The sequence below is a fragment of the Arachis ipaensis genome, chromosome B3 (genome assembly GCF_059453495.1).
Source record: "Arachis ipaensis isolate K30076 ecotype BB chromosome B3, ASM5945349v1, whole genome shotgun sequence".
NCBI classification, from domain to species: domain Eukaryota; kingdom Viridiplantae; phylum Streptophyta; class Magnoliopsida; order Fabales; family Fabaceae; genus Arachis; species Arachis ipaensis.
This window is the reverse complement of record NC_142438.1, coordinates 141,269,080-141,282,118: the sequence shown is the minus strand read 5'-3', so window position 1 is coordinate 141,282,118 and position 13,039 is coordinate 141,269,080. Positions and strand designations below refer to the sequence as shown.

The 13,039-nt window shown below is 34.8% G+C and overlaps 2 protein-coding genes across 2 annotated transcripts; both read right to left on the bottom strand.

Moving 5' to 3' along the window:
* Positions 1–456: 456 nt before the first annotated feature.
* Positions 457–3,254, bottom strand: LOC107631771 (protein DETOXIFICATION 16). The gene is made up of 8 exons (XM_016335315.3): positions 3,140–3,254; positions 2,616–3,044; positions 1,845–2,389; positions 1,665–1,751; positions 1,513–1,569; positions 1,046–1,403; positions 884–970; positions 457–780 (listed from the first exon to the last, which is right to left on the bottom strand). Exons 2-8 carry the CDS (start codon positions 2,937–2,939, stop codon positions 727–729), a joined length of 1,512 nt encoding a protein of 503 aa, XP_016190801.1. The 5' UTR covers positions 2,940–3,044; positions 3,140–3,254; the 3' UTR covers positions 457–726.
* Positions 3,255–11,101: 7,847 nt separating this feature from the next.
* On the bottom strand, positions 11,102–12,640 carry LOC148572636 (uncharacterized). Its single transcript, XM_088507667.1, has 2 exons — positions 12,587–12,640; positions 11,102–11,689 (listed from the first exon to the last, which is right to left on the bottom strand). The coding sequence occupies exons 1-2, from the start codon at positions 12,638–12,640 to the stop codon at positions 11,102–11,104; spliced, it is 642 nt and encodes a 213-aa protein (XP_088363793.1).
* Between the last annotated feature and the right edge of the window lie 399 nt (positions 12,641–13,039).

Below are 13,039 nucleotides of genomic sequence, written 5' to 3'. Positions count from 1 at the left end.
AAGCTGTAGTGTTTGGTGGTCAAAGCTAAGATACATGATGTATTTGTGAATCTGTTTAGGTACATAATGTATATCAAGCTGTAATATGCTACATGAATAAAGTTATTCATGGAAGCTTGTTATTTGTTTTGGGGCACATAATCAGACTTTGAGTACAAGATTCGGTCAACAATACACATTACACACAGAGCACATTATGGATTAGTTGGGTTCTTCTTAATTATATGGACTATTTGACTTTGGCTATAATAGAATGATGTCATATTTCAGAATAATATAATAAAAATTGTAGTTTGTGTGAATCAATCGTTTTCATGTGTTACAGAATAGTGTGATAAATAATCTATGTTGTTAATGGTTATGTCAGAAATAATATACAAGTTGGTTTATCTTTTATAATTCTTGTTTGTGTTTCTTTATTCCACTTTAATGTTGAGCTCTTTTTTTCAAAAAAAATAATTTTGTACTATGTTAAAATTTTCAATCGAATAAATATGAAAAGTTTAACAAAATTAAGAATTCCTTTCATAGAATATTTTAACAATGATGAAAACAAAAATGGAATACAGTAGTCATACAGACCTTTAAATGCTAATGAGACATCACTTATATTTGCTTTATGTTTAATTGCTAAAAAAACATAGTATCAGTATAGTAAAACTTCATTTCACTGTTGTAAGCTATCCTTGGTGTATACATTAATTTAGAATATGACATGAGGTAGGTTCAAGAGACGTCTGGTGTTATTGAATCATTGACTCTTTTAGTAGCTTCCTCTGCCTGAACAAAGAAACAAATTAAATGATATGAGTAACAAACCGCAAATCATAAAGTCATAAAATATGAAGAAAGACAAAATAGAAAGTAGGTAAGAGGTTGACACCTCTCGCTCCCAATCAGTACGTGCAGTTATGATCATCAGACCAAGTGCTTGAAGAATAAGGGCAATTATGATTCCAAGCCACAGTCCCTACACAATGCCCTACATACGTAATTAAGCCATTCTAAGAATAATAACAATAGACTTTATGTTAGTATTTAATACCTTTGCTCCAGTATGCAAAACAAAAGCTAACACAACAGCGGACGGAACCCCAACTAAATAATAAGACCCTAAATTAATAAAGGCACCAATCTTCTGCCAACCGCATCCTCTAACAATGCCTGAAAGAACACACTGGAGTCCGTCCAAGAAAATGGATGCTGCGAGGATTGGCAGCATGAGTGCCACGTGTCGAACCACTTGTACATCGTTACTGTAAACGTAGCCCCAAAGATTGCGTATAACTATCATCACGGTTGCAACCAGGGTACCCTCAATAATGGCCATTACTAACACTACACGAACTGCTAAGCGTGCAGCCCAAGGATTACCAGCTCCAAGTTCATTAGATACACGAGTGCTGCAACATAAACAAACAATCATGCAATTGCAACCGTTTACTTGATCTCAACGTTTTGTTGTCAAAGAATTTTAAATGTTGATAAACACACAGTAGTACTTTAAGTTACCTTATAGCTCCACTTAATCCAAAAGGGACCATCCAAAGAGTTGATTCTGTATTCAAACTGAATTGGCCAACATTATTAGATCGGTGCAAATAATAATATCCAAAATAACATGTAAAAAGTGCTGGTAGCTAAGAATTGTGAGAACTACTAACCAAATAGAAAGCACTGATGTTTGCAACTTTGGATTTGGAAGACGACCGGACAGGAGAACCATCAATTCAAATGACCATAGTTCTAAGCTGTTCAGAACAAGGGGGAACCAAACAAAAACATTATTTGAGGATCTCCAACAGTGTAATGCTGAGGAAAGCAATAGTTGAGTAGAGACTTACCAAACCATAACAGCAGAAGGAATAGCAAGTCTCAAGAAAGAAGGGATGCCATGGAATGCCTCCATTGAAAAGCCAGTCCAAGTTTGTGAACATGAAGGAGAAAACTTGATATACACAGCGAGTATCAATACATTCACCCAATAAGCTACGCAATTTGATATAGCAGCTCCTCTGCTCCCTAATCCAGATTTGAACACCAACACCCAACACAAAGCAACATGTAGTACAGTAGTTGCCCCAGAACTGAACATCATCGGAATTACAATGTTCTGTGTCTGTAAAAATCTAGTCTGACACTGAAGAAGACCAAAGGCGAAAAGACATGGAATAATTAACTGAGCAAATCTTCCAGCTTCTGCAGAGATTTCATGATCTTGGCCAAATAAAATCAAAATGGATTTTGTGTTTGCCCAAATAATGGAAACGGGTACGCATACGATCATAAGAACAATCATGGCTCTTTGCGCGTGTACGCCTAACATGCGATGCTGCCCTGCTCCATATGATTGGCCACAAAATGTATCCAAGGCACTTGCCATTCCCATCTGTTATAATATGAAACCAACAGAGAATTCAAACTAAGGTCATAGTAATAGGTTCATCAGTACTAATTCAGATTCAATAGAAACAGTTGGCAATCATAAACAAAAAGTTATTCTCAAAAAGTTCTAATGAATTGGTTTGATATTCTTTAACAAATTGAAATAATAAACGAAACGAAGAGGAGAAAATTCCTATTATAAAGAGATAAAGGAAAAGCGAATTGATCACCATTAAGGCAATGCCAGTGACAGAAGAAAAGGATGTGGCCATGGAAACTCCGGAAAGAGCCAACTCGCCGAGATGGCCCACAAACATTATAGATATAAGCTGTATTGCAAAATTGAGAAGAGACACTAATATCAAAGGCCCTGCCAGCCATACTTGCTTCTTCACTTCTTTTACCACCAAACTTGTCTTGGTTTGCGGTACTTGTACTGCTGTTGTATCATTGTCATTATCATGATCATCAGCCTTGACTTGTTCATCATTTGACCCGGATATCTGAATAGCGTGAGGCTCCACAGAAACATTATTCTCATCTTCTTTCTCCATATCTAATTTATTTTCTCTTACATACAGTCGCCGAGCTGAGAAGTTGGTGAGAAGCTTACAACAAAGGACGAGTCAGTCTCAAATGAGAGTTTATGAAGAGTTCTCCTGTAATGCAACCCAACAGGTTAGTATATATTTATATATTTATATATTTATATATAAAAGAGAGTAGAAGTAGGAGGGTATATATTGAATTATACAGTGGTGGTTTGTTTCTGGTATCAGTATCTGAATTCTGAACACTTCTTTTGCCGCATTCCCAGCTTCCCTCCTGCTAACCTCTCTCATTCATATTGCTGGTAAGTCCTTCTTTTTATAACTAATATCAATAGAAAAAGTATACTTCAATATAAAACTCCACCTCATATTTGTTGAGACTTGCGACCCAATTTTTTCTCAAACTGTTAGGTTGTGTTTGTTTTTTGAAATTGAAATTGATTATTATATTTGATGAAATAAAAAAAATTTGTTTATAAATATAAAATTTTAATTTTTTTATTTATCTTAATTTCTATTTTTTAATTTCAAACGCGGTTTATTTTCTTATTTCCTTTCTTTCACGTTGTACTCTACTAAATCTCACATAAATAATTATTAGTACTTGATATTAGTATATGATTATTTTTTATGATTTCAAATTTTTTAACACCTTAAATTCCAGATAATGGCAAGTACTACCTACTACCAAGGGTCTAAATTTAAATGACAATGAATTGACTTTTGTAAGCCACAAAATTTTATTATTGTGAGTTGTTGGTAATATTAAGTGATAATGATAATAATATAACTAAAGAAAACATATTGTCATTAATACTTTTTTTATATTCATCTTATATTTGTGTCGGCCAATTCTTTATTTTTTTAATTAAAAATATTAGTTCATTAACATAAATTTTTATTCTTCAAATATTGCTAAAAAATTACTATTAAAAAAAGGCGTTGCTAAACTTCCTATAGCATAGCTATCAACAAGATAAAGATTATAAAAAGTATTTTAAATTTTAAAACTTAATTACAATGATTTTGAGTGTTTTTTTTAATCTTTTTTCTATTTTAAACTTTAATATTTCATATGATCAAAAGTTAAAATATTGAAATTTGTAGTCATTACATTTTCTTAAAAGATATTCATATATCACAAAAAAGTATATAAAAATATTCAATAATATTATTATTTTTTAAATATGTGATAAATACCCTAGCATTACTACTCTGATTTCTACCTTAAATATTAGTTTTCTATTTAATGTTAGCTCAAATAACAATAAAGGTGGTATTATTGCAATGCTTAAATTTTATTTTTCACATATTATTTATTTATTTTATTGTTAGAGAGACACTCAAACATCGAATTTTTTATTTTAATAAATAAATTAAATATAATAATTATCAAAATAAATAATTTAAAAAATATTTACCGAAATAAATATCCTTTATTTATTTCGTTTACACTGTGAGATAATTTTGCATATATCTCGTTTACATATATATGTAATTTTTTAATTTTCTTGTATCTCGTTTACAGTATCAACGAGATATACATTGTAAACGAGATATATGTATTTATAAATAATTAAATATAATTTTTGAAAATAATAAAAAATATTAATACTTTTAATTTTATCAAACTCTTAAGAATGGAATGTTTCAAATAATAAGAAAGATAAATCGTCCATTTTAAATAAGAAGGAAGATGAACGGTTCATTTAAAATAAGCACCTTAACACGTTCATAAGTGCATCGTTAAACTGCCCACTATTAATACGGTTATCTTGGATTGACCCCTTAATGAAGCATCCAATCAATCAATCCATCTCCATTGAATATGGGATAAAAATATTTAAATTATATTTCAAATTTTTATATAATTCCATGCAACAAACGAAATTTCATAAATTTAAAATTTAAAATTTCAAAAATTATATTTAATTATTTCGTTTAAAAATTTGAAACGGTTAGGAGACATTGACGGATAGTGTGAAGAGAATTGAAACGGTTATCTCCCATTTGGATAGTGAAAAATAACCATTTTAATTCTCTTCCTACCATATCCCATCAACCTCTTCAGATAATTGACAAATGGTTATATCATCTTTTTGTGTTTTATTTATCGTGCATCAACCTCACGCTACCCATAATTGGATCATAATTTAATCTAAAATTTTTATATATTATTTTTGAATACTAATTGATCAAATATATCTATTTTAATCTCTCCTATCAATTTTTGTATGTACTAATTACATACTAAAAGTTTGAATTATTGATATCTGTGAATGAAATAAAAAAAATGTTTATTTCGGTAAATATTTTTTAAATTATTTATTTTAGTAATTATTATATTCAATTTATTTATTAAAATAAAAAACACATAATTTGACATGAACAAAGGTAAAAGTAAATAAATAAAATAGTATTTTTATATCTTATTTAAAAATAAACAAAATACAAGACAAAACAAATAAATTATTAAAAAATCATAGAAAGTATAAACATCTTTTCAATCTTTTAAAGCTCAAAGTGAAAATTTTTGGATATAAGACGAATATGAGATTCTTAATCAAAGAAGTTTTTTTTTGGAATTGAAATGGTGCCTATACATGCCAAGCTATGTGAACATAAGGTTAAAATACTCCATCTATTGATTAAACTTAGGTGAATCCTTAATTTAGTTAATTAAGGGTTTGTTTGAGCATCATTTTTAAAAAAGATTTTTTTTTAAATAATTTTTTTAAAAAATATATTTTACAAAATAAAGATAATTTTTTGGATATTTTAAAAAAAATATTTTTTTATTTATCAATTATGTTTGAATAAAATAAGATGAAAGTATTTTTTTGTTCATTTATTAGGTGAAAAACATATTTTAAAAAAAAAATATTTTAAAAAAAAGATGTGAATTGTAATTTTTCAAAAAAGATATTTTTTATTTTTTTAATATTTTTATTTTTATTATTAGAAATTTACCAAACACACTAAAAAATAAAAAAAATATCTTTTTTCATTAAAATTTTTTTAATCAATTTAATAGCGTTCAAACAAACACTAATTCTTGGATAATTATTAAATGAGATTCATTGGCTAGTTAGTATTAATATTATCTGTTCCTGTGTGAAAATAGGGTCTCCGAGGTATAGCTCGTCTGCTAGCGCTTGAACTGGCTTTCCTTGGAGCAAGGGGAGTGGAACGTCGTCTTCTTCTGGGGAGGCGGCGTTGGATACCTGAGAAGGGACTCCAACGCTCAAGTAAGTATGAGTGTGAGAGAGTTCAGAATAAGATTGGAATGAATCGCGTACCTTTTACTGGACTCATCTTCTGGATTTATATTATTAGTCTATTGGACTTCCGTTAGGTTTGATAGAGTCGTGTTTGCTATTATTTTGGTTATTGGGACTTCGATGGTTTGAGTGTAGAGAGATTTGCGGGGAAGTTATTTTGCTTTATCTTGTTTTGTTGATTCTGATTCCGAGTTTGTTGGTGTAGTCCGAGTTAAGTGAAGCAGATCATAGCCCCCAAGGTCGGCCTGTTTTGGAAGTCCGAGTTATAAACAGGGTGAGCTTTAAAGATGATTTATAGTTTGGAATCAGAATCAGTGGGAGCCCCCAAGCTCATCCTTGTTTATTAGTGTTTTGTTTGGGCTTGTAAATGAAAAGACCGTGGTGTAGATGGCTTAGATATACGTCGGAGATGTGAAGGGTTTCGGTGGCTTTGCTGTTGTGGGTTTTGATTTTCGCGGTAGATTTTGAATTTTTTCTTTTTAGTGCGTTGGGAAAGAGGAAATGTGGAGTTGATGGGACAGTTGCAATTAATGTGTAGCAAGGAACGAGGCTATTTCCGTTTCTCTTTCCACGATCATAATGGTTGTGTCTTAGATTAACGGTTGGGATTGTGCTGGGGTTTTCGAAAGGTCGTGTCTATAGTGGGAGTTGAAGCGGGTTGGATTGTAGTTCATTTTCCAGTTTTTCGCATTTATCGTGAAGATGAGCAGGAAATGTTAGGTTTTCTTTCATAACTTGATTTTGCATGTGTGTGTTCTTGGTTTATTTTTTTGATGGATAAAGGAAAGAGTGTTGTGGGTAAGAATGTTAAGGGTCGAGGGAAGAAAGGGGTTTCTGAAAATGAAGATAAGATCGTTGAGGAGGTTTGGGTGTGGGATCCCCGGGACCCTTTTTTGTGGGTGGCAGAGTCGGTTAAAGAGTATGCTTCTATGTTTGATGATGATCGTAGTTTGGCTCAGTTGGGTGCGTCTTCTTCATGGGTTAGGGCGGGTAGCGGTGTTAGTCTTGTGTTTTTGCCATGCTATTCTTCTGATCGTGTATATCATCGTGGGGAGGGATTTGAGTATTTCTTTATGTACAGTTGTGTTTTTGTTTATTTGGGTTTGAGATTTCCCTTTTATGAGTTCGAATGCGGAGTTTTGAATCAAATAAAATGCGCACCTTCCTAATTACATCCTAATTCGTGGACTTTCGTTAGGGCTTTCCAGGTATTGATGTCTTATCTTGATTTGGTTCTATCTTTGGAAGTATTTTTTGCGTTGTTTCAATGTAAGGGTGTAAGGAGAGGGGGTTGGATAAACTTGGCTAGTGCTCTTGGTCGTTCTGTGTTTAGTCTATACAAGTCGTCGTACAAAGGTTTTAAGTCAATGTTTGTAAAAGTGTCTTGTGCTGCCGAGGAGTTTCCGTGGTATGTTGATGATTGCCTGTTGGAAAGATTTCCTTTGTTTTGCTGTCCGAGGCCTAGGCAGATTCTAGGGTTAGAGAAAATGGAGTATGAGAATGAGATGTTGGTAGAGTTTTTGGTTAACAATATTTCGTCTTCAAGTTTGTTGTCTGTTGTGGAAATTTTGGAGTTAGAATCTGATAGTGATGCATTGTTGGGTTATATTGGTAAGTTGTGAATTTGTCATATTCTTCGTCTCGTTTGTTGATTTATTGATTTTAATGTGTGTTTTGTTTTCTTCTGTAGTTGAGAGAGCTCCGAAGATGACTTCGAATAGCTTGAAGGCATTTTTTGAACAAAAAATGTGGAAAATAGGGTTCCAGTAGTCATACTGTGGCTGAGAAAGAGGATGAGGTGGATCAGTCGTCGCCTGCTAAAAAGGTGAGCTATAAGCGAAAAAGCGTGGGTCGGAAAGAGAAAGTTTCAGGGGCAGCCGAGGATAAGTTTGGTGGGGAAGAGGTTGATATGGAGCAGGTTAAAAAATTTGTTGAGAATCAGAGGAGTCTTCATGGGTATAAGGGGGAGCAGGAGGTCTCATCTCTTTAGTGTGAGCATTTTCCGTTGAGCGTGGTGGCTGATGAGTATTGCCAAAACCCTATTTGTAACACCCTAAGTTATATCCTATCTTTGAGGGTCTTTAAATAAGATGGCACACTCGATAGAGAAAGAGACTGAACTTAATCGTTACGCAAGGAAGGGAGGAAGTACGTGTGAAGAGGAAAACAAGTAGTACTAAAATGATGATAAATATGAAATAATAACCTTATCCATGAGTACGGTTCAAAATAAAATGCTTAGAGGTAATTAAACAAAGAAAAGAAACTAATACGTCTTAACTAATTTTGTTGGAGAGGCTCCCATACTTGTGTCCTATCCTATCCTTGGTTAGGACCCTTCAGTTATTCACGTATCGAGGTATCAGTGGTTTTCCTCCAACACCTTTTCGCGCAGTGAAGATCTGGTTCCGTTGTGTGGGATGAACTAGGACTCGATGAGCAGCTGAGATTCTCCTTCCACGAACTCTCGACCTAAGTAGATAGTTTGGAGTACGGTAGTAGTGGTCGTAACTACCCACGCGTGCTTCGAGGGGTCATACTCAGAAGTTACCTTCGGGGGACACTGCGTCGTCTCTATCCGCTGTGCCATGTTCCTCTGGAGACAGTATAGGAAAAGAAAAAAGGATGAGAACCTAACGTCTCAGTAGGAGTGCTATGCAACACCTCCATATCTATCTCCAGCCCACGTGCGGGATTTTAAAAGAAAGTCGTACGATATGGCATGTAATATGAACCTCTTGTAAAGCGTAAAACATATAGGTAAAAAGGAAAGAACATAGAAAGAGAATAGAAGGATAACATCTTAAGTAACATCAACATAATCATAAATATATCTTAAAAAAAACATAATCAAACTTTTCATTCATGCTTTCTCCTTTCTTAACTTATAACTTTTATGGAAGGTATTGAGCTCAAACCGGTATAAAAGGTGGGAGTCCCCTTCCCTTACCGAAGGTTCTTATCCCAAACGTTTTGGCGATCACCTTCCCTTACCGAAGGTTCATCTCGATCGATCACCTTCCCTTACCGAAGGATCATATCGATATCTTGTCTTTGGAGGTCACCTTCCCTTACCGAAGGATCATTCCCTCAGTTTAATTTATAATTAGGTTTTGTTTAACCATACACGAGAGGAAAATCATATAAGAAGAGATCATGCAAGAAAAGGGACAATTATGATGATAAAGGGATATATAAAAAATATGAGACTCTGGCATATGTATGAATTTTCTAATTAAAAGATCTTGGTAGTATAATAGCATGGATTGAAAGATGTCATATCAAAGTACAGGAAATAGGGCATTTTAAATAATTGCACAAAATATTAAAGAAGTTATGTATTCTCGATCCTAAGGGAATAATATAATATAATAATATAAGAGAGCACATAATAAAATGGCGTATATTAAATAGCTGAATAAGCATTATAAGAAGGCATGTACTCTCGACCCTAAGGGAATATCATATGAAAGAGCACAAAAATAGGTATAGTAAATAATTGAATGAATATCATAAGGAGACATGTACTAATGATTTAAGAAGACATGAATAACATGATGGACAGACATGATCAACATGGATAAAGGATGAGTGAAAAATAATTAATGCCATGATAACATTCGTGAATGGAAGAAAATAAAAATGGAACATAACACATGCCAAGCATTAAAAAAAAACATAATTCCCTACTCTTTTTTTTTTCTAACGCTTCTTTGAGCTTGCCTCTTGTATTTGCACACATAATATATTTTGTAGAGAGAGAAGGGAGAGGTTTTGGTATTTGAGAGAAGTTATTTTCTACCTATAGGTGCACCCCTATTTATATACATTTGGGGATAGGGTGGTTGGGATAATTTTAATTTCAAACCGAGGGTGGTTACTAGATTCCTATCCATAAATTTAAAATTCTAAGCCTATCTCCTAACTGATTTTCAAATTTCGAATTTAATTTTGTTTCTAGAAGGGTGGTTGTTACACTGTTGATGTTAAGCTGGTGCAAGAAGTTGGTGATGTGGGTGTCTGCCAGTACCTTCAGGTAAAGTTGTCTTAGTTTGTTTTGTTTTGATGGTGTTAGCAGCTATCTGTGTAAGTCATTCTGTTATTTTGTTTCAGGTGATAGGGGCTCGGCTATTGTCGATTGGTCAAACGCAAGAGCTCAAACATGCGAGAGACTCGTTTGATAGGGCATCAATTGACCAACTGATGTAGGATAATTTGGAGAAGGGGAATAAGCTTTATACTGCGCTGGACTTGGTGGATTCTTTGCAAGAGAAGTTGACTGCTGCCGGGGATGCTGGAAAGAAACTCGACGAGGAAAAAATTGCTTTGGAGGCCATGCTGGTTGTCCTTGCTGCTGAGAAGAAGCAGCTTGAGGGTGAGAAAGAAGACCATGGGCTTGAGATGTTCGCTACTGGTTTTGACAGAGCTACCGAGCAGGCAAAACTTCTGGTGCCTGCTGTGGATCTATCAGCGATGGACCCTTGCAAAGTAGTTGTTGGGACTGAACTGGTCGATGATGATGATGATGAGGGTGAGGATGAAAATCCTGGTGTTTAGACTGTGTTAGTTTTAGACTTTTGTTTTTTGAAAAGATTGTTTGGATTTGTGGCCATTTTGGCCTTGTTAGATACGTTTGTTATGAATTGCTGGCATTTAGCCGAACGTTAGTATATTGGCTCATGTTTCTGTTACATGTTTGAATATTTTCGATTGTTAGATTTGATTATAGTACGGTATAGAATGTGGATAAAATTTGATTGAATTAGAATATGATGAACTGTGTGCGGGGTGGTGTGCCTCATTAAAACCTCTCCAGCAAAACCCTCATTAGGGATAAAATCTAGTAGTAGGAAAAAGAGTGCATCACCTTGCCCGACTTATAGGCTAACTGAAATACAATCTTGAAGAAGATATGTTCCAACTATTTTGTAAGATAGTTTCATCAAGTTTTTTTAGTGTGTAAGCTCCTTTGCCAATGACTTTGAATATTTGGAAAGGTCCTTCCCAGTTTGCACTTAGCTTTCCATGTCCCTGCAGCCGTCGTATGTCCTCGAATTTTCGAAGGACGAGGTATCCCTTCGATAGTATTCTTGGTTTTAGTCTCTTGTTGTATTTTCGAGCTATAGCTCGTTTAAAATCTAGTTGTTGTAGTTCCGATATGTCTCTATCTTCTTCGACGAGGTCAAGCTCGGTTCTTCTGTTTTCTACGTTTTGTCTTTCGCCGAGCTTCATGGTTCTGATGTTTTGTAGTGATACTTCTATAGGTATCATTATGTCGCACCCATAGACGAGTCTGAAAGGTGTTTCCTTTGTTGACGATTGTTCAGCTGTGTTATAGCTCCACAACACTTCAGGGATAAGCTCGGCCCATTCTCCTTTTGAGTCTTCGAGCTTCTTCTTGAGACCCTGCAAAATGATTTTATTTGCTGCTTCGGCTAAACCGTTAGTTTGTGGGTGTTCGACAGAAAAGAACTGTTGGGTTATTTTGAAATTTTGTAAAAAATTTGTAAATCTTTGATCTATAAATTGTCTACCATTGTCAGTGATAATGAATTGAGGAATACCGAATCGGCATAATATGTTTTTCCATACGAAAGAAATTATTTTTTCGGAAGTGATTTTTGCCAAAGGTATTGCCTCTATCCATTTTGTAAAATAATCAATGGCGACAATTAAAAATTTAACCTGTCCTGGTGCGGGTGGAAAAGGTCCGAGTATATCGAGTCCCCATTTGTTGAAAGGCCAGCATATCTCGGATGAGTGTAACTGTTCGGCCGGGTTGTGGATGATCGGTGCGTGGCGTTAACAGTGGTCACAGTGTTTGACCTTGTTCATACAGTCTTGTTGTAATGTTGGCCAATAGTAACCGGCTCGCAAGATTTTGGAAGCTAGACTTCAGCCGCCGATGTGTGTACCACAGACACCTTCATGGATTTCGTCCATTGCCAGCCCGACATCTGCTATGTTTAAACATCGTAGTAGAGGTCTTGTGAATCCTCTCTTGTATAACTCGTCGCCAAGCAGAGTGTAGAAGCTTGCTCTTCTCCTGAACTTTCTTGGATTTTGAATGTTGTTTGGGACGTTACCTGTTTGCAGGTAGGTTATGAAGGGTGATCTCCAGTCATCCTCCTGTGAAATACTCGACATTGTTGGTAAGATGACACTAGGTTCGTCCAGTGTCAGTTGAGATAGCATCGGCGTGGTACTTTGATTTCTTGTTGTTGCTAGTTTTGAAAGGATATCTGCTCTGTTATTTTGTTCCCGGGGTATGTGGGATATATTGATTTGTTGGAAGTTGCTAATGAGGTTAGTGACGACAGTGTTGTATTTTTTCAATAGTGGGTCTTTTACCTGAAAATTACCTGTTACCTGTTGTACCACGAGGAGAAAATTGCATTTGACATTTAACTGTGTGATGTCCATTGTGTAGCCAGCCTTAGTCCTGCTATTAGAGCTTCATATTCGGCCTGGTTATTGCTTGCATGAAAAGTAAATTTCAAAGATTGTTCTAATGCTGCTCATTTTTCATCTTCGAGCAGTATTCCAGCTCTGGAGCCTTTACTGTTTGAGGCTCCGTCGACATATAGTGTCCATTGTTTGTCCTTTGTCTCTTTTTCTTCCGAGGTTAGTTCCGCAATGAAGTCGGCCAGTGCTTGCGATTTAATGGCCCCTCTGGATTGGTATTGGATGTCATATTCCGACAATTCTATCGACCATTTGATTAATCTTCCTGCCAGGTCAGGCTTCGTTAGTATTTGCCTCAAAGGTTGTTCTGTTTGGACCACAATTGTATAGCTCTGGAAGTAGTGCCGTAAGTGGCGA